The sequence below is a fragment of the Chiloscyllium punctatum genome, unplaced genomic scaffold, assembly GCF_047496795.1.
Source record: "Chiloscyllium punctatum isolate Juve2018m unplaced genomic scaffold, sChiPun1.3 scaffold_368, whole genome shotgun sequence".
NCBI lineage: Eukaryota > Metazoa > Chordata > Chondrichthyes > Orectolobiformes > Hemiscylliidae > Chiloscyllium > Chiloscyllium punctatum.
Window position 1 is genome coordinate 140,343 of NW_027310102.1, and position 26,607 is coordinate 166,949.

A 26,607-nucleotide genomic window follows, 5' to 3' on the forward strand; every position below is an offset into this window, starting at 1 on the left:
GCGAGGGGGGGGACTCACGCACACAGCGAGGGGGGGGACTCGCACACAGCGAAGGAGGGACATGCTCACGCACACAGCGAGTGGGGGACACACGCACACAGCGAGGGGGGGGACTCGCACACAGCGAGGGGGGGGACTCACGCACACAGCATGGGAGGGGACTCACACACAGCGAGGGGGGGACACACTCACACAGCGAGGGGTGGACTCGCACACAGCGAGGGGGGGACTCGCGCACACAGCGAGGGGGGGACTCGCGCACAGCGAGAGGGGGGACTCACGCACACAGCGAGGGGTGGACTCGCACACAGCGAGGGGTGGACTCGCGCACACAGCGAGGGGGGGACTCGCGCACACAGCGAGGGGGGGGACTCACGCACACAGCGAAGGGGGGGACTCACGCACACAGCGAAGGGGGGAGTCACGCACACAGCGAGGGGTGGGACTCACGCACACAGCGAAACGGGGTGACTCACGCACAGTGAGGGGGGGGACTCACGCACACAGCAAAGGGGGGGCACACGAACACACAGCGAAGGAGGGACGCGCTCATGCACACAACGAGGGGGGGACACGCTCACACACAGCGAGGTGGGGACACACGCACACAGTGAGGGGGGGACACGCACGCACACAGCGAGGGGGGGACACACGCACACAGCGAGGGGGGGACACGCATACAGCGAGGGGGGGACACACGCACACAGCGAGGTGGGGACACACGCACACAGCGAGGGGGGGACACGCACGCACACAGCGAGGGGGGGACACACGCACACAGTGAGGGGGGGACACGCAGGCACACAGCGAGGGGGGGACACACGCACACAGCGAGGGGGGGTACTCACGCACACAGCGAGGGGGGGTACTCACGCACACAGCGAGGGGGGGTACTCACGCACACAGCGAGGGGGGGGACTCACGCACACAGCGAGGGGGGGGACTCACGCACACAGCGAGGGGGGGGACTCACGCACACAGCGAGGGGGGGGACTCACGCACACAGCGAAGGAGGCACACGCTCACACACACAGCGAGGGGGGACTCACACACACAGCGAGGGGGGGGACACACGCACACAGCGAGGGGGGGACACACGCACACAGCGAGGGGGGGACACACGCACACAGCGAGGGGGGGGACACACGCACACAGCGAGGGGGGACACACGCACGCACACAGCGAGGGTGGGGACTCACGCACACAGCGAGGGGGGACACATACACACACAGCGAGGGGGGTGACTCACGCACACAGCGAGGGGGGGGGACTCACGCACACAGCGAGGGTGGGGACACACGCACACAGCGAGGGGGGAACACACGCACACACAGCGAAGGAGGGACACGCACACAGCGAGGGGTGGACTCACGCACACAGCGAGGGGGTGACTCACGCACACAGCGAGGGGGGACACACGCACACAGCGAGGGGGTGACACACGCACACAGCGAGGGGGGGGACACACGCACACAGCGAGGGGGGGACACACGCACACAGCGAGGGGGGGACTCACACACACAGCGAGGGGGGACTCACGCACACACAGCGAAGGAGGGACATGCTCACGCACACAGCGAGGGGGGGACACACGCACGCACACAGCGAGGGGATGGGACAACGCACACAGCGAGGGGGGACACGCACGCACACAGCGAGGGGGGTGACTCACGCACACGGGGGGGGGGGACTCACGCACACAGCGAGGGGGGACACACGCACACAGCGAGGGGGTGACACACGCACACAGCGAGGGGGGGGACACACGCACACAGCGAGGGGGGGACACACGCACACAGCGAGGGGGGGACTCACACACACAGCGAGGGGGGACTCACGCACACACAGCGAAGGAGGGACATGCTCACGCACACAGCGAGGGGGGGACACACGCACGCACACAGCGAGGGGATGGGACAACGCACACAGCGAGGGGGGACACGCACGCACACAGCGAGGGGTGGACTCACGCACACAGCGAGGGGGTGACTCACGCACACAGCGAGGGGGGACACACGCACACAGCGAGGGGGTGACACACGCACACAGCGAGGGGGGGACACACGCACGCACACAGCGAGGGGATGGGACAACGCACACAGCGAGGGGGGACACGCACGCACACAGCGAGGGGTGGACTCACGCACACAGCGAGGGGGTGACTCACGCACACAGCGAGGGGGGACACACGCACACAGCGAGGGGGTGACACACGCACACAGCGAGGGGGGGGACACACGCACACAGCGAGGGGGGGACTCACACACACAGCGAGGGGGGACTCACGCACACACAGCGAAGGAGGGACATGCTCACGCACACAGCGAGGGGGGGACACACGCACGCACACAGCGAGGGGATGGGACAACGCACACAGCGAGGGGGGACACGCACGCACACAGCGAGGGGGGTGACTCACGCACACGGGGGGGGGGGGACTCACGCACACAGCGAGGGGGGGATCAAGCACACAGCGAGGGGGGGGACTCACGCACACAGCGAGGGGGGGGACTCACGCACACAGCGAGGGGGGGGACTCACGCACACAGCGAGGGGGGGGACTCACGCACACAGCGAGGGGGGGGACTCACGCACACAGCGAGGGGGGGGACTCACGCACACAGCGAGGGGGGGACACGCTCACGCACACACCGAGGGGGACACACACGCACACATCGAGGGGGGGACTCACGCACACAGCGAGGGGGGGGACTCACGCACACAGCGAAGGAGGGACACGCTCACACACACAGCGAGGGGGGACACACGCACACAGTGAGGGTTGGACTCAGGTACACAGCGAGGGGGGGGACACACGCACACAGCGAGGGGGGACTCACGCACACAGCGAGGGGGGTCTCACACACAGTGAGGGGGGGGACACACGCACACACAGCGAAGGAGGGACACGCTCACACACACAGCGAGGGGGGACACACGCACACAGTGAGGGTTGGACTCAGGTACACAGCGAGAGGGGGGACTCACGCACACAGCGAGGGATGGACACACGCACACAGCGAGGGGGGGGACACACGCACACAGCGAGGGGGGGACACACACGCACACAGCGAGGGGGGGACACGCTCACACACAGCGAGGGGGGGACACACGCACACAGCGAGGGGGGGACACACGCACACAGCGAGGGGGGGACACACGCACACAGCGAGGGGGGGACACACGCACACAGCGAGGGGTGACACACGCACACAGCGAGGGGGGGACTCACGCACACAGCGAGGGGGGACTCGCACACACAGCGAAGGAGGGACATGCTCACGCACACAGCGAGGGGGGGACACACGCACGCACACAGCGAGGGGATGGGACAACGCACACAGCGAGGGGGGACACGCACGCACACAGCGAGGGGATGGGACAACGCACACAGCGAGGGGGGGGACTCACGCACACAGCGAGGGGGGGGACTCGCACACAGAGCGAAGGAGGGACACGCTCACGCACACAGCGAGGGGGGGGACTCACGCACACACCGAGGGGGAGACTCATGCACACAGCGAGGGGGGGGACACACGCACACAGCGAGGGGGGGGAAACGCACACAGCGAGGGGGGGGACACGCACACAGTGAGGGGGGGACACGCACACACAGCGAAGGAGGGACACACTCACGCACACACCGAGGGGGAGACTCACGCACACAGCGAGGGGGGGACTCACGCACACAGCGAGGGGGGATCTCACACACAGTGAGGGGGGGGACACACGCACACACAGCGAAGGAGGGACACGCGAACGCACACAGCGAGGGGGGACACACGCACACAGTGAGGGTTGGACTCAGGTACACAGCGAGGGGGGGGACTCACGCACACAGCGAGGGATGGACACACGCACACAGCGAGGGGGGGGACACACGCACACAGCGAGGGGTGGGACTCACGCACACAGCGAACGGGGTGACTCACGCACACAGTGAGGGGGGGGACTCACGCACACACCAAAGGGGGGGCACACGAACACACAGCGAAGGAGGGACGCGCTCATGCACACACCGAGGGGGGGACACGCTCACACACAGCGAGGGGGGGACACACGCACACAGTGAGGGGGGGACACGCACGCACACAGCGAGGGGGGGACACACGCACACAGCGAGGGGGGGGACACGCACACAGCGAGGGGGGGACACACGCACACAGCGAGGGAGGGACACGCACGCACACAGCGAGGGGGGTACTCACGCACACTGCGAGGGGGGGTACTCACGCACACTGCGAGGGGGGGACACACGCACACAGCGAGGGGGGGGACACGGACATGCACACAGCGAGGGGTGGTCTCACGCACACACAACGAAGGAGGGATACGCTCATGCACACAGCGAGGGGGGGGACTAACGCACACAGCGAAGGGGGGGACTCACGCACACAGCGAAGGGGGGGACTCACGCACACAGTGAGGGGGACACACACACACAGCGAAGGAGGGACACGCTCACGCACACAGTTGGGGGGGGACTCACGCACACAGCATAGGGGGGGGACTCACGCACACAGCAAAGGGGGGGACACACGCACACAGCGAAGTGGGGGACTCGCACACAGCGAAGTGGGAGACTCACGCACACAGAGAGGGGGGGGACACACGCACACAGCGAGGGGGGACACACGAACACACAGCGAGGGGGGGGCACACGAACACACAGCGAAGGAGGGACACGCTCATGCACACACCGAGGGGGGGACACGCTCACACACAGCGAGGGGGGGACACACGCACGCACACAGCGAGGGGGGGTCTCACGCAGACACAACGAAGGAGGGATACGCTCATGCACACAGCGAGGGGGGGACTAACGCACACAGCGAGGGGGGGGACTCACGCACACAGCGAGGGGGGACTCACGCACACAGCGAGGGGGGGACTCACGCACACAGCAAAGGGTGGGACTCACACACACAGCGAACGGGGGGACTCACGCACACAGCGAAGGGGGGGACTAACGCACACAGCGAAGGGGGGGACTAATGCACACAGCGAAGTGGGAGACTCACGCACACAGAGAGGGGGGGGACACACGCACACAGCGAGGGGGGACACACGAACACACAGCGAGGGGGGGGCACACGAACACACAGCGAAGGAGGGACACGCTCATGCACACACCGAGGGGGGGACACGCTCACACACAGCGAGGGGGGGACACACGCACGCACACAGCGAGGGGGGGTCTCACGCACACACAACGAAGGAGGGATACGCTCATGCACACAGCGAGGGGGGGGACTAACGCACACAGCGAGGGGGGGGACTCACGCACACAGCGAAGGGGGGGACTCACGCACACAGCGAAGGGGGGGACTGACGCACACAGCGAAGGGGGGGACTCACGCACACAGCGAAGTGGGGGACTCACGCACACAGAGAGGGGGGGGACACACGAACACACAGCGAGGGGGGGGACACACGAACACACAGCGAGGGGGGGGCACACGAACACACAGCGAAGGAGGGACACGCTCATGCACACACCGAGGGGGGGACACGCTCACACACAGCGAGGGGGGGACACACGCACGCACACAGCGAGGGGGGGACACACGCACACAGCGAGGGGGGGACACGCACGCACACAGCGAGGGGGGGACACGAACGCACACAGCGAGGGGGGGACACACGCACACAGCGAGGGGGGGACTCACGCACACAGCGACGGGGGGTACTCACGCACACAGTGAGAGGGGGACTCACGCACACAGCGAGGGGGGACTCACGCACACAGCGAGGGGGGGGGACACACGCACACAGCGAGGGGGCGGACACACGCACACAGCGAGGGGGCGGACACACGCACACAGCGAGGGGGGTCTCACGCACATACACCGAAGGAGGGACACGCTCATGCACACAGCGGAGGGGGAACTCACGCACACAGCGAGGGGGGGAATCACGCACACAGCGAGGGGTGGGACTCACGCACACAGCGAGGGGGGGACACACGCACACAGCGAGGGGGACACACACGCACACAGCGAGGGGGGGACACACGCACACAGCGAGGGGGGGGACTCATGCACACAGCGAGGGGGGGGACTCATGCACACAGCGAGGGGGGGGACTCACGCACACAGAGCGAAGGAGTGACACGCTCACACACACAGCGAGTGGGGGGACTCACGCACACACCGAGGGGGAGACTCATGCACACAGCGAGGGGGGGAATCACGCACACAGCGAGGGGTGGGACTCACGCACACAGCGAGGGGGGGACACACGCACACAGCGAGGGGGGGACACATGCACACAGCGGAGGGGGAACTCACGCACACAGCGAGGGGGGGAATCACGCACACAGCGAGGGGGGGAATCACGCACACAGCGAGGGGGGGAATCACGCACACAGCGAGGGGTGGGACTCACGCACACAGCGAGGGGGGGTACTCACGCACACAGTGAGAGGGGGACACGCTCATGCACACAGCGAGGGGGGGGACTCACGCACACAGCGAGGGGGGGACTCACGCACACAGCGAGGGGGGACTCACGCACACAGCGAGGGGTGGGACTCACGCACACAGCGAGGGGGCGGACACACGCACACAGCGAGGGGGCGGACACACGCACACAGCGAGGGGGGTCTCACGCACACACACACACCGAAGGAGGGACACGCTCATGCACACAGCGGAGGGGGAACTCACGCACACAGCGAGGGGGGGAATCACGCACACAGCGAGGGGGGGAATCACGCACACAGCGAGGGGGGGAATCACGCACACAGCGAGGGGTGGGACTCACGCACACAGCGAGGGGTGGGACTCACGCACACAGCGAGGGGGGACTCACGCACACAGCGAGGGGGGGGACACACGCACACAGCGAGGGGGGGACTCACGCACACAGCGAGGGGGGGACTCACGCACACAGCGAGGGGGGGTCTCACACACAGTGAGGGGGGGGACACACGCACACAGCGAGGGGGGGACTCGCACACAGCGAGGGGGGGACTCGCGCACACAGCGAGGGGGGGGACTCACGCACACAGCGAGGGGGGGGACTCACGCACACAGCGAAGGGGGGACTCACGCAAACAGCGAGGGGTGGGACTCACGCACACAAAAACGGGGTGACTCACGCACACAGTGAGGGGGGGGACTCACGCACACACCAAAGGGGGGGCACACGAACACACAGCGAAGGAGGGACGCGCTCATGCACACACCGAGGGGGGGACACGCTCACACACAGCGAGGGGGGGACACACGCACACAGTGAGGGGGGGACACGCACGCACACAGCGAGGGGGGGACACACGCACACAGCGAGGGGGGGACACACGCACACAGCGAGGGGGGGACTCACGCACACAGCGAGGGGGGGACTCACGCACACAGCGAGGGGGGGACTCACGCACACAGCGAGGGGGGGACTCACGCACACAGCGAGGGGGGGACTCACGCACACAGCGAGGGGGGGACTCACGCACACAGCGAGGGGGGACACACACGCACACAGCGAGGGGGGGGGACTCACGCACACAGCGGGGGGGAACTCACGCACACAGCGGGAGGGGGACTCACGCACACAGCGAGGGGGGGGACACACGCACACAGCAAGGGGGGGGTCACACGCACACAGCGAGGGGGGGCACCATCGCACACAGCGAGGGGGGTGACTCACGCACACAGCGAGGGGGGGACACGCTCACGCACACAGCGAGGGGGGGACACACGCACACAGCGAGGGGGGGACACACGCACACAGCGAGGGGGGGACACACGCACACAGCGAGGGAGGGACACGCACGCACACAGCGAGGGGGGTACTCACGCACACTGCGAGGGGGGGTACTCACGCACACTGCGAGGGGGGGACACACGCACACAGCGAGGGGGGGGACACGGACATGCACACAGCGAGGGGTGGTCTCACGCACACACAACGAAGGAGGGATACGCTCATGCACACAGCGAGGGGGGGGACTAACGCACACAGCGAAGGGGGGGACTCACGCACACAGCGAAGGGGGGGACTCACGCACACAGTGAGGGGGACACACACACACAGCGAAGGAGGGACACGCTCACGCACACAGTTGGGGGGGGACTCACGCACACAGCATGGGGGGGGACTCACGCACACAGCAAAGGGGGGGACACACGCACACAGCGAAGTGGGGGACTCGCACACAGCGAAGTGGGAGACTCACGCACACAGAGAGGGGGGGGACACACGCACACAGCGAGGGGGGACACACGAACACACAGCGAGGGGGGGGCACACGAACACACAGCGAAGGAGGGACACGCTCATGCACACACCGAGGGGGGGACACGCTCACACACAGCGAGGGGGGGACACACGCACGCACACAGCGAGGGGGGGTCTCACGCAGACACAACGAAGGAGGGATACGCTCATGCACACAGCGAGGGGGGGGACTAACGCACACAGCGAGGGGGGGGACTCACGCACACAGCGAGGGGGGACTCACGCACACAGCGAGGGGGGGACTCACGCACACAGCAAAGGGTGGGACTCACACACACAGCGAACGGGGGGACACACGCACACAGCGAACGGGGGGACTCACGCACACAGCGAAGGGGGGGACTAATGCACACAGCGAAGTGGGAGACTCACGCACACAGAGAGGGGGGGGACACACGCACACAGCGAGGGGGGACACACGAACACACAGCGAGGGGGGGGCACACGAACACACAGCGAAGGAGGGACACGCTCATGCACACACCGAGGGGGGGACACGCTCACACACAGCGAGGGGGGGACACACGCACGCACACAGCGAGGGGGGGACACACGCACACAGCGAGGGGGGGACACGCACGCACACAGCGAGGGGGGGACACGAACGCACACAGCGAGGGGGGGACACACGCACACAGCGAGGGGGGGACTCACGCACACAGCGACGGGGGGTACTCACGCACACAGTGAGAGGGGGACTCACGCACACAGCGAGGGGGGACTCACGCACACAGCGAGGGGGGGGGACACACGCACACAGCGAGGGGGCGGACACACGCACACAGCGAGGGGGCGGACACACGCACACAGCGAGGGGGGTCTCACGCACATACACCGAAGGAGGGACACGCTCATGCACACAGCGGAGGGGGAACTCACGCACACAGCGAGGGGGGGAATCACGCACACAGCGAGGGGTGGGACTCACGCACACAGCGAGGGGGGGACACACGCACACAGCGAGGGGGACACACACGCACACAGCGAGGGGGACACACACGCACACAGCGAGGGGGGGGACTCATGCACACAGCGAGGGGGGGGACTCATGCACACAGCGAGGGGGGGGACTCACGCACACACCGAGGGGGAGACTCATGCACACAGCGAGGGGGTCATCACGCACACAGCGAGGGGGGGAATCACGCACACAGCGAGGGGTGGGACTCACGCACACAGCGAGGGGGGGACACACGCACACAGCGAGGGGGGGGACACGGACATGCACACAGCGGAGGGGGAACTCACGCACACAGCGAGGGGGGGAATCACGCACACAGCGAGGGGTGGGACTCACGCACACAGCGAGGGGGGGACACACGCACACAGCGAGGGGGGGGACTCACGCACACAGCGAGGGGGGGGACTCACGCACACTGAGCGAAAGAGGGACACGCTCACGCACACAGCGAGGGGGGGGACTCACGCACACACCGAGGGGGAGACTCATGCACACAGCGAGGGGGGGGGGGACACGCACACAGCGAGGGGGGGGAAACGCACACAGCGAGGGGGGGGACACGCACACAGTGAGGGGGGGACACGCTCACGCACACACCGAGAGGGAGACTCACGCACACAGCGAGGGGGGGACTCACATACACAGCGAGGGGGGGTCTCACACACAGTGAGGGGTGGGACTCACGCACACAGCGAACGGGGTGACTCACGCACACAGCGAGGGGGGGTACTCACGCACACAGTGAGAGGGGGACACGCTCATGCACACAGCGAGGGGGGGGACTCACGCACACAGCGAGGGGGGGACTCACGCACACAGCGAGGGGGGACTCACGCACACAGCGAGGGGTGGGACTCACGCACACAGCGAGGGGGCGGACACACGCACACAGCGAGGGGGCGGACACACGCACACAGCGAGGGGGGTCTCACGCACACACACACACCGAAGGAGGGACACGCTCATGCACACAGCGGAGGGGGAACTCACGCACACAGCGAGGGGGGGAATCACGCACACAGCGAGGGGGGGAATCACGCACACAGCGAGGGGTGGGACTCACGCACACAGCGAGGGGGGGACACACGCACACAGCGAGGGGGGACTCACGCACACAGCGAGGGGGGGGACACACGCACACAGCGAGGGGGGGACTCACGCACACAGCGAGGGGGGGACTCACGCACACAGCGAGGGGGGGTCTCACACACAGTGAGGGGGGGGACACACGCACACAGCGAGGGGGGGACTCGCACACAGCGAGGGGGGGACTCGCGCACACAGCGAGGGGGGGGACTCACGCACACAGCGAGGGGGGGGACTCACGCACACAGCGAAGGGGGGACTCACGCAAACAGCGAGGGGTGGGACTCACGCACACAGCGAAGGGGGGACTCACGCAAACAGCGAGGGGTGGGACTCACGCACACAAAAACGGGGTGACTCACGCACACAGTGAGGGGGGGGACTCACGCACACACCAAAGGGGGGGCACACGAACACACAGCGAAGGAGGGACGCGCTCATGCACACACCGAGGGGGGGACACGCTCACACACAGCGAGGGGGGGACACACGCACACAGCGAGGGGGGGACTCACGCACACAGCGAGGGGGGGACTCACGCACACAGCGAGGGGGGGACTCACGCACACAGCGAGGGGGGGACTCACGCACACAGCGAGGGGGGGACTCACGCACACAGCGAGGGGGGACACACACGCACACAGCGAGGGGGGGGGACTCACGCACACAGCGGGGGGGAACTCACGCACACAGCGGGAGGGGGACTCACGCACACAGCGAGGGGGGGGACACACGCACACAGCAAGGGGGGGGTCACACGCACACAGCGAGGGGGGGCACCATCGCACACAGCGAGGGGGGTGACTCACGCACACAGCGAGGGGGGGACACGCTCACGCACACAGCGAGGGGGGGACACACGCACACAGCGAGGGGGGGACACACGCACACAGCGAGGGGGGGACACACGCACACAGCGAGGGGGGGGCACACGCACACAGCGAGGGGGGGGCACACGCACACAGCGAGGGGGGGACACACGCACACAGCGAGGGGGACACACACGCACACAGCGAGGGGGGGACACACGCACACAGCGAGGGGGGGACACACGCACACAGCGAGGGGGGGACACACGCACACAGCGAGGGGGGCACACACGCACACAGCGAGGGGGGCACACACGCACACAGCGAGGGGGGCACACACGCACACAGCGAGGGGGGCACACACGAACACAGCGAGGGGGGGACACACGAACACAGCAAGGAGGGGACACACGAACACAGCGAGGGGGGGACACACGAACACAGCAAGGAGGGGACACACGCACACAGCGAGGGGGGGACACACGCACACAGCGAGGGGGGGACACACGCACACAGCGAGGGGGGTGACTCACGCACACAGCGAGGGGGGGGACTCACGCACACAGCGAGGGGGGTGACTCACGCACACAGCGAGGGGGGGCTCACGCACACAGCGAGGGGGGGGCTCACGCACACAGCGAGGGGGGGGCCCACGCACACCGCGGGGGGGGGGACACACGCACACAGCGCGGGGGGGGGGACACACGCACACAGCGAGGGGGGGGGACACACGCACACAGCGAGGGGGGGGACACACGCACACATCGAGGGGGGGGACTCACGCACACAGCGAGGGGGGGGACTCACGCACACAGCGAGGGGGGGACACGCACGCACACAGCGAGGGGGGGACACTCACGCACACAGCGAGGGGGGGACACTCACGCACACAGCGAGGGGGGACTCACGCACACAGCGAAGGAGGGACATGCTCACGCACACAGCGAGGGTGGGGACACGCTCGCACACAGCGAGGGGGGGCACCATCACACACAGCGAGGGGACACACACACACACACACACACAGCGAAGGAGGGACACGCTCACGCACACAGCGAGGGGGGGGGACACACGCACACAGCGAGGGGGGGGAAATGCTCACGCACACAGCGAGGGAGGGACTCACGCACACAGCGAGGGGGGGGACACACGCACACAGCGAGGGGGGACACACACGCACACAGCGAGGGGGGGACACGCACACAGCGAGGGGGGGGACACGCACACAGCGGGAGGGGGACTCACGCACACAGCGAGGGGGGGGGCTCACGCACACAGCGAGGGGGGGGACACTCGCACACAGCGAGGGGGGGGGACAAACGCACACAGCGAGGGGGGGGTCACACGCACACAGCGAGGGGGGGGTCACACGCACACAGCGAGGGGGGGCACCATCGCACACAGCGAGGGGGGTGACTCACGCACACAGCGAGGGGGGGACACGCTCACGCACACAGCGACGGGGGGACTCACGCACACAGCGAGGGGGGGACACACGAACACAGCGAGGGGGTGGACTCATGCACGCACACAGCGAGGGGGGGACTCACGCACACAGCGAGGGGGGGGACTCACGCACACAGCGAGGGGGGGGCTCACGCACACAGCGAGGGGGGGGACACACGCACACAGCGAGGGGGGGGACACACGCACACAGCGAGGGGGGGGACACACGCACACAGCGAGGGGGGACACACACGCACACAGCGAGGGAGGGGACTCACGCACACAGCGAGGGGGGGGACTCACGCACACTGCGAGGGGGGGGACTCACGCACACAGCGAGGGGGGGGACTCACGCACACAGCGAGGGGGGGGACTCACGCACACAGCGAGGGGGGGGACTCACGCACACAGCGAGGGGGGGACACGCACGCACACAGCGAGGGGGGGACACGCACGCACACAACGAGGGGGACGCACGCACGCACACAACGAGGGGGACGCACGCACGCACACAACGAGGGGGGGGCACGCACGCACACAGCGAAGGGGGACACACGCACACACAGCGAGGGGGGGACTCACGCACACAGCGAAGGAGGGACATGCTCACGCACACAGCGAGGGTGGGGACACGCTCGCACACAGCGAGGGGGTGCACCATCACACACAGCGAGGGGACACACACACACACACACACACACAGCGAAGGAGGGACACGCTCACGCACACAGCGAGGGGGGGGGACACACGCACACAGCGAGGGGGGGGAAATGCTAACGCACACAGCGAGGGAGGGACTCACGCACACAGCGAGGGGGGGGACACACTCACACAGCGAGGGGGGGGACACACGCACACAGCGAGGGGGGGGACACACGCACACAGCGAGGGGGGGGACACACGCACACAGCGAGGGGGGGGACTCACGCACACAGCGAGGGGGGGGACTCACGCACACAGCGAGGGGGGGGGAACACGCACACACACAGCGAGAGGAGGGACACGCTCACGCACACACCGAGGGGGGGACAGGCACGCACACAGCGAGGGGGGGACACATGCACGCACACAGCGAGGGGGGGACCTCACGCACACAGCGAGGGGGGGACTCACGCACACAGCGAGGGGGGGACTCACGCACACAGCGAGGGGGGGACTCACGCACACAGCGAGGGGGGGAATCTCGCACACAGCCAGGGGGGGAATCTCGCACACAGCCAGGGGGGGACTCACGCACACAGCCAGGGGGGGACTCACGCACACAGCCAGGGGGGGACTCACGCACACAGCCAGGGGGGGACTCACGCACACAGCGAGGGGGGGATTCACGCACACAGCGAGGGGGGGACTCACGCACACAGCGAGGGGGGGACTCACGCACACAGCGAGGGGGGGACTCACGCACACAGCGAGGGGGGGACTCACGCACACAGCGAGGGGGGGACTCACGCACACACAGCGAGGGGGGGGGACACGCACACAGCGAGGGACACACACACACACAGCGAAGGAGGGACACGCTCACGCACACAGCAAGGGGGGGGACTCGCACACAGCGAGGGGGGACTCAGGCACACAGCGAGGGGGGGGACTCACGCACACAGCGAGGGGGGACACACGCACACACAGCGAGGGGGGGGGACACGCACACAGCGAGGGACACACACACACACAGCGAAGGAGGGACACGCTCACGCACACAGCAAGGGGGGGGGACTCACGCACACGGCGAGGGGGGACTCAGGCACACAGCGAGGGGGGGGACTCACGCACACAGCGAGGGGGGACACACGCACACACAGCGAGGGGGGGGACACGCACACAGCGAGGGACACACACACACACAGCGAAGGAGGGACACGCTCACGCACACGGCGAGGGGGGGGACTCACGCACACGGCGAGGGGGGGGACTCACGCACACGGCGAGGGGGGGGACTCACGCACACGGCGAGGGGGGGGACTCACGCACACGGCGAGGGGGGGGACTCACGCACACGGCGAGGGGGGGGACACACGCACACGGCGAGGGGGGGCACCATCGCACACAGCGAGGGGGGGCACCATCGCACACAGCGAGGGGGGTGACTCACGCACACAGCGAGGGGGGGACACGCTCACGCACACAGCGAGGGGGGGACACGCTCACGCACACAGCGAGGGGGGGGACACGCTCACGCACACAGCGAGGGGGGGACACACGCACACAGCGAGGGGGGGACACACGCACACAGCGAGGGGGGGACACACGCACACAGCGAGGGGGGCACACACGCACACAGCGAGGGGGGCACACACGCACACAGCGAGGGGGGCACACACGAACACAGCGAGGGGGGGACACACGAACACAGCGAGGGGGGGACACACGAACACAGCGAGGGGGGGACACACGCACACAGCGAGGGGGGGACACACGCACACAGCGAGGGGGGGACACACGCACACAGCGAGGGGGGGACACACGCACACAGCGAGGGGGGGACACACGCACACAGCGAGGGGGGTGACTCACGCACACAGCGAGGGGGGTGACTCACGCACACAGCGAGGGGGGTGACTCACGCACACAGCGAGGGGGGGCTCACGCACACAGCGAGGGGGGGGCTCACGCACACAGCGAGGGGGGGGCCCACGCACACAGCGAGGGGGGGGACACACGCACACAGCGAGGGGGGGGGACACACGCACACAGCGAGGGGGGGGGACACACGCACACAGCGAGGGGGGGGGACACACGCACACAGCGAGGGGGGGGGACACACGCACACAGCGAGGGGGGGGACTCACGCACACAGCGAGGGGGGGGACTCACGCACACAGCGAGGGGGGGGACACGCACGCACACAGCGAGGGGGGGACACTCACGCACACAGCGAGGGGGGACTCACGCACACAGCGAAGGAGGGACATGCTCACGCACACAGCGAGGGTGGGGACACGCTCGCACACAGCGAGGGGGGGCACCATCACACACAGCGAGGGGACACACACACACACACACACACACACAGCGAAGGAGGGACACGCTCACGCACACAGCGAGGGGGGGGGACACACGCACACAGCGAAGGGGGGGGAAATGCTCACGCACACAGCGAGGGAGGGACTCACGCACACAGCGAGAGGGGGGACACACGCACACAGCGAGGGGGGGGACACACGCACACAGCGAGGGGGGACACACACGCACACAGCGAGGGGGGGACACGCACACAGCGAGGGGGGGGACACGCACACAGCGGGAGGGGGACTCACGCACACAGCAAGGGGGGGGCTCACGCACACAGCGAGGGGGGGGACACTCGCACACAGCGAGGGGGGGGACACACGCACACAGCGAGGGGGGGGTCACACGCACACAGCGAGGGGGGGGTCACACGCACACAGCGAGGGGGGGCACCATCGCACACAGCGAGGGGGGTGACTCACGCACACAGCGAGGGGGGGACACGCTCACGCACACAGCGACGGGGGGACTCACGCACACAGCGAGGGGGGGACACACGAACACAGCGAGGGGGTGGACTCATGCACGCACACAGCGAGGGGGGGACTCACGCACACAGCGAGGGGGGGGACTCACGCACACAGCGAGGGGGGGGCTCACGCACACAGCGAGGGGGGGGACACACGCACACAGCGAGGGGGGGGACACACGCACACAGCGAGGGGGGGGACTCACGCACACAGCGAGGGGGGGGACTCACGCACACAGCGAGGGGGGGGACTCACGCACACAGCGAGGGGGGGGACTCACGCACACAGCGAGGGGGGGGACTCACGCACACAGCGAGGGGGGGGACTCACGCACACAGCGAGGGGGGGGACTCACGCACACAGCGAGGGGGGGGACTCACGCACACAGCGAGGGGGGGGACTCACGCACACAGCGAGGGGGGGGACTCACGCACACAGCGAGGGGGGGGACTCACGCACACAGCGAGGGGGGGGACTCACGCACACAGCGAGGGGGGGGACTCACGCACACAGCGAGGGGGGGGACTCACGCACACAGCGAGGGGGGGGACTCACGCACACAGCGAGGGGGGGGACTCACGCACACAGCGAGGGGGGGGACTCACGCACACAGCGAGGGGGGGGACTCACGCACACAGCGAGGGGGGGGACTCACGCACACAGCGAGGGGGGGACCCACGCACACAGCGAGGGGGGGACCCACGCACACAGCGAGGGGGGGACCCACGCACACAGCGAGGGGACACACACACTGCGAAGGAGGGACACGCTCACGCACACAGCGAGGGGGGGGACACACGCACACAGCGAGGGGGGGACACACGCACACAGCGAGGGGGGGGACACACTAACACAGCGAGGGGGGGGACACACTAACACAGCGAGGGGGGGGACACACTACACAGCGAAGGAGGGACACGCTCACGCACACACCGAGGGGGGGACAGGCACGCACACAGCGAGGGGGGGGACTCACGCACACAGCGAGGGTGGGACACGCTCACACACAGCGAGGGAGGGACATGCACACACACGCGCACACACACACACACACACACACAGCGAGGGAGGGACACACAGTGAGTGAGTAATATGCATACACACACATACAGAGTGAGGGGAGGACACCATCACACACTGCAAGAGGGGCGCGCACACACACACACACACACACACACACACACACAGCGAGGGTGGGACACGCACCCACACAGTGAGGTTGAGACACGCAGACAGAGCAAGGGTGGGACATGTGCTCAGAAAGCGAGAGGGGATACACACACACACAATACACACACACACACAAAGTGAGGGAGGAACACGCACACGCACAACGAGGGAGGTACAAAACACACACAGTGAGGAGAATTACACACACACAGCGCGGGAAGGGGACACACACACGCATACACACACATATACACAGAACAATGGAGGGACACGTGCACACACAGTGATGTGTCTCCTCGGACATATCATCGTCCAGCTCTCACTCCAGTCTGCTCCCTCTCAGGGTCACCGTCTCTGTGACTCTCAGGTACAACTAGGCCTCGATCCTCAGTGCTGATTTAGATTCTCCCCGGTGTGAGTCAGCTTCAAGCCCCTGCTCCAAGTTGCTCCCTCACACGGTCACTCCCTCTGTGACTCGGTGCTGACTTCGAGCCTCCTGCTCTGCTTTTTATCCAAATCCAAGTCCCAGTCGGCCTTGACCCTCCCTACTGATTTATATTCTCCCGCTTTGTGCTGCTCTCTCTCAGGTTCTCTCCCCTTGTGACTCCCAGGTAATGGTAGGCCTCAAGCCTCAGCTGAGATTTATAACATCCCATTCCACACTGCTCTCTTACAAGATCGCCGTTGGGCCTGGAAGACAGTGGGAAGGGGAGGATTAGACAGAGCAGATGGTGTTACAGTGATTGAGGGAGCTGTAGGGGATTAAACAGGTTATCTGGGGAGCTAGGCAGACCTGCAGTATCTAAAGAACGTTACTGGAAGATACAGCGAGAGTTGCAGACACTGAAGAGGGCAAAGGAAATAGAGGGATGGTGGATTGTTCATGACGGAGCTTTGTAGAGTCGAAAGGGCTTCAAAGTTTGGGAGAAGATCTGGAGCTCGGGTGCTCATTGTTGTGGTTCTGTTCGCCGAGCTGGGAATTTGTGTTGCAGACGTTTCGTCCCCTGTCTAGGTGACATCCTCAGGGATCCTCCTGTGAAGGGCTTCTGTGATGTTTCCTCCGGCATTTATAGTGGCCTGTCTCTGCCGCTTCCGGTTGTCAGTTCGAGCTGTCCGCTGTAGTGGCCGGTATATCGGGTCCAGGACGATGTATTTATTGATTGAATCTGTGGATAAGTGCCATGCCTCTAGGAATTCCCTGGCTGTTCTCTGTTTGGCTTGTCCTATAATAGTAGTGTTGTCCCAGTCGAACTCACGTTGCTTGTCATCTGTGTGTGTGGCTACTAAGGATAGCTGGTCGTGTTGTTTCATGGTTAGTTGGTGTTCATGGATACGGATCGTTAGCTGTCTTCCTGTTTGTCCTATGTAGTGTGTTTTGTGCAGTCCTTGCATGGGGTTTTTTACACTACATTGGTTTTGCTCATGTTGGGTATCGGGTCCATCGTCCTGGTGAGTTGTTGTCTGAGCGTGGCTGTTGGTTTGTGTGCTGTTATGAGTCCCAGTGATCGCAGTAGTCTGGCTGCCAGTTCCGAACTGTTCTTGATGTATGGTAGTGTGGCTAGTCCTTTGGTTTGTGGCATGTCCTCGTTCCGTTGTCTTTCCCTGAGGCATCTGTGGATGAAATTGTGTGGAGTTTGACCCCACCCCACAGCTCACCAATAGGATAAACAACACACTGAGAAACCTACAAAAAAAACGGACAGATAACCAGGTTTGAACTAGAGCGAATGAAAACTGAAAGCAACAACACCCTTAGATTCTGTGGAATACATAAAGTGCACAAACCAGCCATCCCACTCAGAACCATAGTATCACTACCACGGATACCATCACACAAACTGGCTCAATAACTACAGCAGAAACTGAAACACCTGATCAGCGGATCCAGACACTCTGTACAGTCAACACAGGAATTCTTGGACATCATCAGAAATGTACACATAGACAAGGTAGAAACTATGGTCTCATTTGATGTAATGGCACTGTTCACCTCCATCGACAAAACCCTAGCCAGAGAAACAATAGCCAACCTGCTGGCCATACAGAACAGACAACAGGACGGTGAACATATCAACAAAGACGGCATACTCAAACTACTGGACCTGTGCCTCACAACACACTTCACATTCAACAACCAAATATATGAACAAATCAACAGAACACCATGGGCTCACCCATCTCTGGACTCATAGCAGAAGTGGTAATGCAAAGATTAGAACAAACAGTCTTACCGCAAATTCAACCCAAACTCTGGGTCAGATATGTAGATGACACCTTTGTAATCATTAAAATCACAGAAATAGAGAACACACACCGGATCATCAACGCCACACTCACAGGAATCTGATTCACAAGAGAGAAAGAAAAGGACAACCAACCTAGACGTGATGGTACAGAGAACACTGAACGGAGAATTCACCACAAAGGTATACAGGAAAGACACACACACAGACCAAGTCCTGAACTACGAAAGCAACCACCCCAACACACACAAAAGAAGTTCCATCAAGACACTGTTCAAAAGAGCCACAACACACTGCAGTACACCAGAACTGCAAAAAGAGGAAGAAGAACACCTATACAATGTATTCGCCAAAAACGGATACCCCCACAATTTCATTAGGGATTGTCTGTATGGATTTGCTAGACGACTGCCCTCTGATATTGATGAGGGCAGTGCAGATGATGTGGTTTATATGGAGTTCATTAAGGTGGCATGTCTTCATTCCGTTGTCCCACACAGAAGGCTGGTCCAAAAGGGAAGATCCCATGGGATCCAAGGTAAGTTGGTAAATTGGCTCCACAATTGGTGGAGGGTTGGTTTTGTGATTGAAAGCCTTTGCCCAGCGGGTGTCCCACAGGGATCTGTGCAGGAGCCATTGCTGTTCATTGTGGACATTAATCACTCGGATGTGAAAGCAGAAGGTAATATTAGTAGGTTTGCAGAAAACATGAAAGGTGAGGGTGTTGTCCACAGTGAGGGGGATGGTCTCAGGCTGCAGTCTGATATCGATCAGATGATAAACTGATCAGAGTAATGGGAGACAGAGTTTACTTCTGATCACTGTGAGGTAATGCACTGTGGGAAGTCTCATAAACGAATGGTATACATCATGAATGGGAGGTTCTCCTGGAGAACTGAGGAACACATCGACCTTGGTGGGTAAGTCCCTGGATGTCTGAAGGTGTCAGCACAGGTAGACAGGATGGGGAATACACCTGAACTGAGAACAGGAGGGGGACCCACATCCTGGTGGGGAACGTTGCTGGAGCTGCTCGAGAGGATTTAAACTTGTCTGGCTGGGCTGTGTGACCCCAAAGAGTCGTAAGGCCAGAAAGAAAGTTGAGGCTGGTACAAATGTTCAAGAGAGCAATATAAGGAGACAAGGCAGGCAAGAACATAGCAGACAATTAGGGAAAATTGGTGGATTAAACTCCAGTTATTTCAATGCAAAGGGCCAGACAGATAAGACAGATGAACCCAGAGCATGGATGGGAACTTGGGATTGGGATCCCATAGATATTACAGAAACACAGCTGAGGGAGCAACAGGAGCAGCAGCTCAATGTTCCGGAGACAGATACTACAGGAAGGATAGAACAGGAGGGAAAACAGGAGGAGAGCTGGTGGGTTTGATTGGGGGAAACATCCCAGCAGTACCTAGAGGGAGTATTCATGTCGGATCGCCCAGTTAAACGATATTAGTGGAACTGAGAAATAAACATTGGTCATTAGTTTTCTACGGTCGGACTACAGTGATAGGCAATGGGAGATGAAGGAGCAAATATGTCAGGAGATTTCAGATATCTCTTAGAATAATAGGGTTGGAATGATCGGGGATCTTAACTGTTCCAAACCTGGACTGGGATTGTTACTAAGTTAAGCATTTGGATGGAAGGTATTTGTTAAGTGTGTTCCGAAAACTCCCAGTCATTATGTAAATGGCCCAACTGGAGAATGGGGCTAAACCTGACCTCCCCTTGGGAAACAAGGTCAGGAACAGGACTGAGGTGTTAGTGGGGGAGCACTTTGGAAAGTTACCACAATTGTATTAGTTTGAAAATAGCGATGGAAAAGGACAGGCCTGGTCCACAAGTTAAAGTTATTCAATGGAGCAAGGTAGTATTAGACAGGAATTTTTAAAGTAGATCTGGGGAGGCTATTTGCAGATAAAGGGAAGTCTGGCAAGTCGGAATATTTTAAAACCGAGATAAAAGGAGCGTTCAGCGCCAGCGTGTTCCTGTTAGTGTGCAGCTCAATGCTGACTGAATTAGGAAACACTGGCTGAGTTTCGAGGCTGGGGTCAAGAAAAACGGGTTCACATGTCAGATATAACTGGCTGACTCAAGGGAATCCCTTCAGGAGCATCGGGGCTGTAGAAATACACTTAGGATGGAAATCAGGAATGTAAAAAGGGGACACGAGATCGCTTTGGCAGAGAATGTTAAGGAGAATCCAAAGAGACTCTACAAGTGTATTAAGAGCAAAAGAAGAGCTCGGGACAAACCCGGTCTCCTTAATGATCAATGAAGGCAACGATGTGTGAAACTACAAGATCCAAAACAAATATTTCACTTTGGAACTTACTGTGGATAAAGACTGGGGCGCTCGGGGAACTAAACAGTGTTTGGCCTGACCACTATTGGAATACTGTGTGTAATTCTGGTCTCAATGCCATCGGAAGGATGTCGTGGAACCTGAAAGGGATCAGAAGAAATGACCAAAGACGTTGCCAGGGTTGGAGGGTTTGTGCTTCAGGGAAAAGCCTGAATAGGCTGGGGCTGTTTTCAGTTGAACATGGGAGGCTGAGGAGTTAACCGATAAAAGGTGTTTAAAATCATGATGGTCATCGATAGGGTCAATAGACAAGGTCATTTCCCCAGGCGAAGGAAACTTTTCAAAGGGGTCTAAAGGACAACTGGCTCCCGCAGAGTGGATGGAATAAGCTGCCAGAGCAAATAGTGGAGGCTGATAGAAATACACTTAAAAGGCATGTGGATGGGTGTATGAATAGCAAGGGTTCAGAGGGATATTGGCAAAATTGTGGCAAATGTGACTCGAAACGTCATGCAGGAGTTGGTCTGAAGGGCCTGTTTCCGTGCTGTACATCTCTATGACTCAATGTCTTGAAATGAGTCCACATTATCGAAAAGGAGGGGCTGGAGGTTTTAAAACACAAAGGTAGATAAATCCCCAGGACCTGAACAAATGTATCTCAGGACATTGTGGGAAGCTGGTGAAGAAATTGTAGGGCCCCTAGCAGAGATATTTGTACCATAGAGAGCTATGTGTGATAGGCTGATAGACTGGAGGGTGGCATTGTGGACAGTGAAGAAGGTTTTCTGAGATTACAAAGGGATCCTGATGAAATGTGTGAATGGCTGAAAAACTGTAGATGGAGTTCAATCTGAATAAATGCGAGGTAATGTATTTGGAACAACAAACACGGGCAGGGCTTATACAATTAATGGCAAGACCTGCAGTAATGTTGTAGAACAGAGGGACCTCAGGGTTCAGCTACATAATTCTTTGAAGTTTGCAACATGGAGAGACAGGATAGTTTAAAAAAAGGTGCTTGCCTCACTTGCTTTCATTGCTCAGTCCTTTGGATATAGGAGTTGGGAAGTCGCATTGAGATTATACAGGCCATTGGTGAGTCCTCTTCTGGAATACTGTGTCCAGTTCTGGTCGCCCAGTTATAGGAAGGATATTATTCAGCTGGAAAGGGTTGGGAGGAGATTTACTGGGATGTGGCTGGGTACGAAAGGCTTCAGTATAAAGAAAGGCTGAATAGGTTGGTATTTTTCACTGAAACCTGAATGGTGACAGATGACCTCATAGAAGTTTATAAAATCATGAGGGGGATCGATAGAGTTAATGGGAGTTGTCTTTTCCCATGGACAGGGGAGTTTCAAGACAAGGCACTACATTTTTAAGTTTAAAGGAGAGACATATGAAAAAAAAGACACGAGAGGCACATTGCTACACAGAGGGTGGGTTGGGTGTGAAATGAACTTCCCAAGGAAAGGGTGAACATGGGGACAATTACAATGTTTAACAGACATTTAGATTAGTACAGAAATAGGAACGGTTTGAAGGGATATGATCCAGAAACAGGCAGGTGGGATGAGATCTGTTTTGGAGTATGGTTAGCGTTAACTGAACAGTGCGGTATGACTCCAACTATGATTATAATGTTGTGTCATTAATTAAGAAAGGCTGCAAGAGAAAGCCAGGGAACTACACACTGATGAGCGAGACATCAGGGTGGGTCAGTTGTTGGAGGTCTTTCTGAGAGGTAGGCCGTCCATGCATTTGGAAAGATAAGGCCTGATTACAGACAGCCAGCATGGCTTTGTGCGTGGGAAAACATGTCCCACAAACTTGACTGGAGTTTGCTCAAGATGTGACCAAAATGAAAGACGAAGGGGCCAAGGAATGAAAGATGGAGTTTAATTCAGTTGTTGCATTTAGTTCAGACAAACCAGGGAGGACTAACACGGGTAATGGTTGGGCCCTGAACAGTGTTGTAGAAAAGAGAGAGACCAAGGGGTGCAGTTACATTGTTCCTTGGACTGGCATCACAGGGCGACAGGGTGTTGAAAGCGGCAATTGGCACACTTGTCTTCATTGGTCAGAGCATTGAGTACATGAGTTGGAGATATTGGTAACACTGTCGTCAATATTTCTCCTGGGTAGGGGAGGCCACGGGGTGACCTTATACAAGTTTATGAAACCATGTATGGTCTAAGTAAGGTGAATTGCCAAGGGTAGGTGAGTCCAAAGCTAGAGGCATAAACGTGAGGTGAGAGAGCAAGGATTTAAAGAGGGAGCTGAGGGGCAACATTATCCACAGAGGATGGTGCATAGACGGAATGGACTGCAAGAGGAAATGGTGAAAACAAGTACAATTACAACATGGAAAAGACACTTGGGCAGGTACATGGAGAGGAGAAGGTTTGAAGGGAGATGAGCCAAACACAGGCAAATGCAACTCATTCCATTTAGGAAACCTCGGCCGAAGAGTCATACCACACAGAAACAGACCCGATGTCTCCAGTTATTGGAGGAGGAGACTATCGAGACAAGGCATGTTGTAGAGACTGAAGCAAGTTACAGCGATACGGATGGTCATCTGGACTGGAGGTTTCAAATATGTGAAATAATTGGTGAGAGGGGAGGAGATGACAGAGATAGGAACTGTTATAGGAGTTAGAATGATTGAAGACACTGGTCCTCAATACAAGCCATAGATACAGTGTTGGAGAGGGAATAGGGAACTGAAAGATCCCAGGCAGCATTACCACCCTCTCGTGGGAGGCCTGCTTTCCCCTCAGTTGTTCTGATGCTCCCTAAGAAAGCACAGGCCTGGACTGATAACTGGGAACTCCCGATGCTGTCTCATTACAACAAAACTTAAAGTAGGGGTGGTGATGGAGCCTGGGGTGTGTCTGTACTGTGCTCCCCCTCCAGCACTTTCTCTATGTCATGTCTTGTTAGCTGATGTTTGGATCCCCCTTATTACTTTCTGCTCTGTGCACTGGAATGATCTTACCTGGCAACAGGATTTATTGAAGACTCCTGACCTCCCTGACTTTGTCTTTCTGGCTGACCAACCATCGTCCCAACCAACAGTTGGCAAGTCTATTGAGTCAGGAACTCCATGAGTACCTGTAGAAGACACAGAAATAGGCAGAATGGGCAATTAGACTAATGCTTTGAGGGTTACACATATAGAATGGCACTGAGCCCACAGAGATCTGGAAAAGCCCAGTCTCCATTCCTGACCTGTGCTGCCTCACCTCTCTGGAGTGGAGAATTCTGTTGGCTCATGATCTGGAGTAGCTTCAAGAGTGAGAGACGCTGACAGAGGCAGCAATTAGACCCACACAGTGAGGGATACCACATGGAGAGGTACTGAGTCACATCACCAGAGTTCTGGGTCAAACAATTGTGCTGGAAGAAAGAGTTTTGATTCATGTTGCACTGGGATATACAAACTGTGAGCAGGCGAAGTGATGGCCTAGAGGCATTATTGTGTGACAATTTATCCAGAAACTCAGCAAGTGTTCTCTGGACACAGGTTCAAATCCCACCATTGCAAATGATTGAGTGTGAAGTAAATGCTTCAAAAACGATGCAATTAAAAACCTGTGAGTGAGTTTTAAACAATTGCTGATGTTAAGAAAAATCCATCGGGTGCATTCCTGTCTTTAGTGAAGCAATCTAAGATGGGACTGGGATATCACAGGTATTACAGAAACAACAGCTGAGGGAGGGACAGGACAGGCAGCTCAATGTTCCAGGGGACTGATGCTGCAGGAAGGACAGAAGGGGAGCTGAGAGAGGAGGAGAGCTGCTGGTTCTGATGGGGTGAAACATCCCAGCAGGACTGAGAGAGGATATTCCTGCAGGACCGCCCAGTGACGCTGTGTTCGTGGGATTAATCAATAACAATGGGGCTTCCCTTTCCTCTGATTGTTCTACAGACCCCGAGAGCCCCGCCCTCCTGCACCTTGACCTTCTCAAGATGGCGGCCCTGAGGCCCGCGCTCCTTCTTCCCTCAAACAAATGGCGGCCGTGACCCTGGGCCGCTTCGCTGATCAGAGACCGCCACCTCCTTACCCGGGCCTGGAGGGCCTTTTTAGAGTTATTTTTAACCTGTATCCAGGAATTGTGAATTCTCTTCGCTCCTTTTTCCCAGCGAGGCTCCCTCACACCGGCTCTAAGCGCGACTCTCTGAATCCGATCGCAGCCGCTGCCGGAGAAAGCAGCTCCATGTCTCTCTCTCTCTGTGTCCTGATCAATGTGACACTGCGCATGCTCCACATAGAATCCAAACCGCGCGTGCGTCTGAGATTATCGGTGAGTTTATAGAGAATATTCATATCTACACAGGATCATGGGTGAAATATTAGTCATTAACAGTTGCTCTGTCGAGTTACAGTCATTGAGATCATTAGTATGCAAATAGATTGTTCGGTCCAATTTAACCATACTAGCCAGGTATGTAAATTACCAATCGTTCTGGGAGTTTGAAAATAAATTTCTTACTCGCATTGTGTTAACCGACCTGTGAATTATTCACGCCGACCTGTGAATTATTCTCAGCTCGTCGCCCTAAACTTTTGCAAAATCACCCATGTATTTATCCAAGGATTGTTTAAATCTCCCTAATGTACGTTATCAGATTTACATCTCAACTATTTTGTAAAAATCTCACATTGATTCATGAGAAAGGTTGAATGCTCCACTATGTAGTGAGAATGATCAATCCTGCAAAATAGTTTGCTTTCTGACCAATCCTGAAGCGTTCACTCCCGAGAATGCTTTGGCCCCGCTCCTAACTCACTCTGGTTAGCCGACCGGCTGCTGCTCGGTCCTCCTGTTCCGCCCCTTCCTCCCAATTGCGGAGTTG

The 26,607-nt window shown here is 60.7% G+C and overlaps 1 protein-coding gene across 2 annotated transcripts in view; it reads right to left on the minus strand.

Moving 5' to 3' along the window:
- LOC140472562 (uncharacterized) overlaps positions 1-25,984 on the minus strand; it is a 134,036-nt gene extending 108,052 nt beyond the window's left edge. Inside the window, exons 1-3 of one of the 2 annotated variants that reach the window (XM_072567505.1) lie at positions 25,851-25,984; positions 24,745-24,860; positions 16,964-18,873 (exon numbers count right to left, since the gene is read on the minus strand). In XM_072567505.1, the coding sequence (XP_072423606.1) occupies positions 18,198-18,873; positions 24,745-24,809 (741 nt within the window). In that variant the 5' untranslated portion in view covers positions 24,810-24,860; positions 25,851-25,984 and the 3' untranslated portion in view covers positions 16,964-18,197. Of the gene's footprint in view, positions 1-16,963; positions 18,874-24,744; positions 24,861-25,850 lie in introns of those variants that run through there. The other variant, XR_011957725.1, reaches the window with a different exon arrangement.
- Between the last annotated feature and the right edge of the window lie 623 nt (positions 25,985-26,607).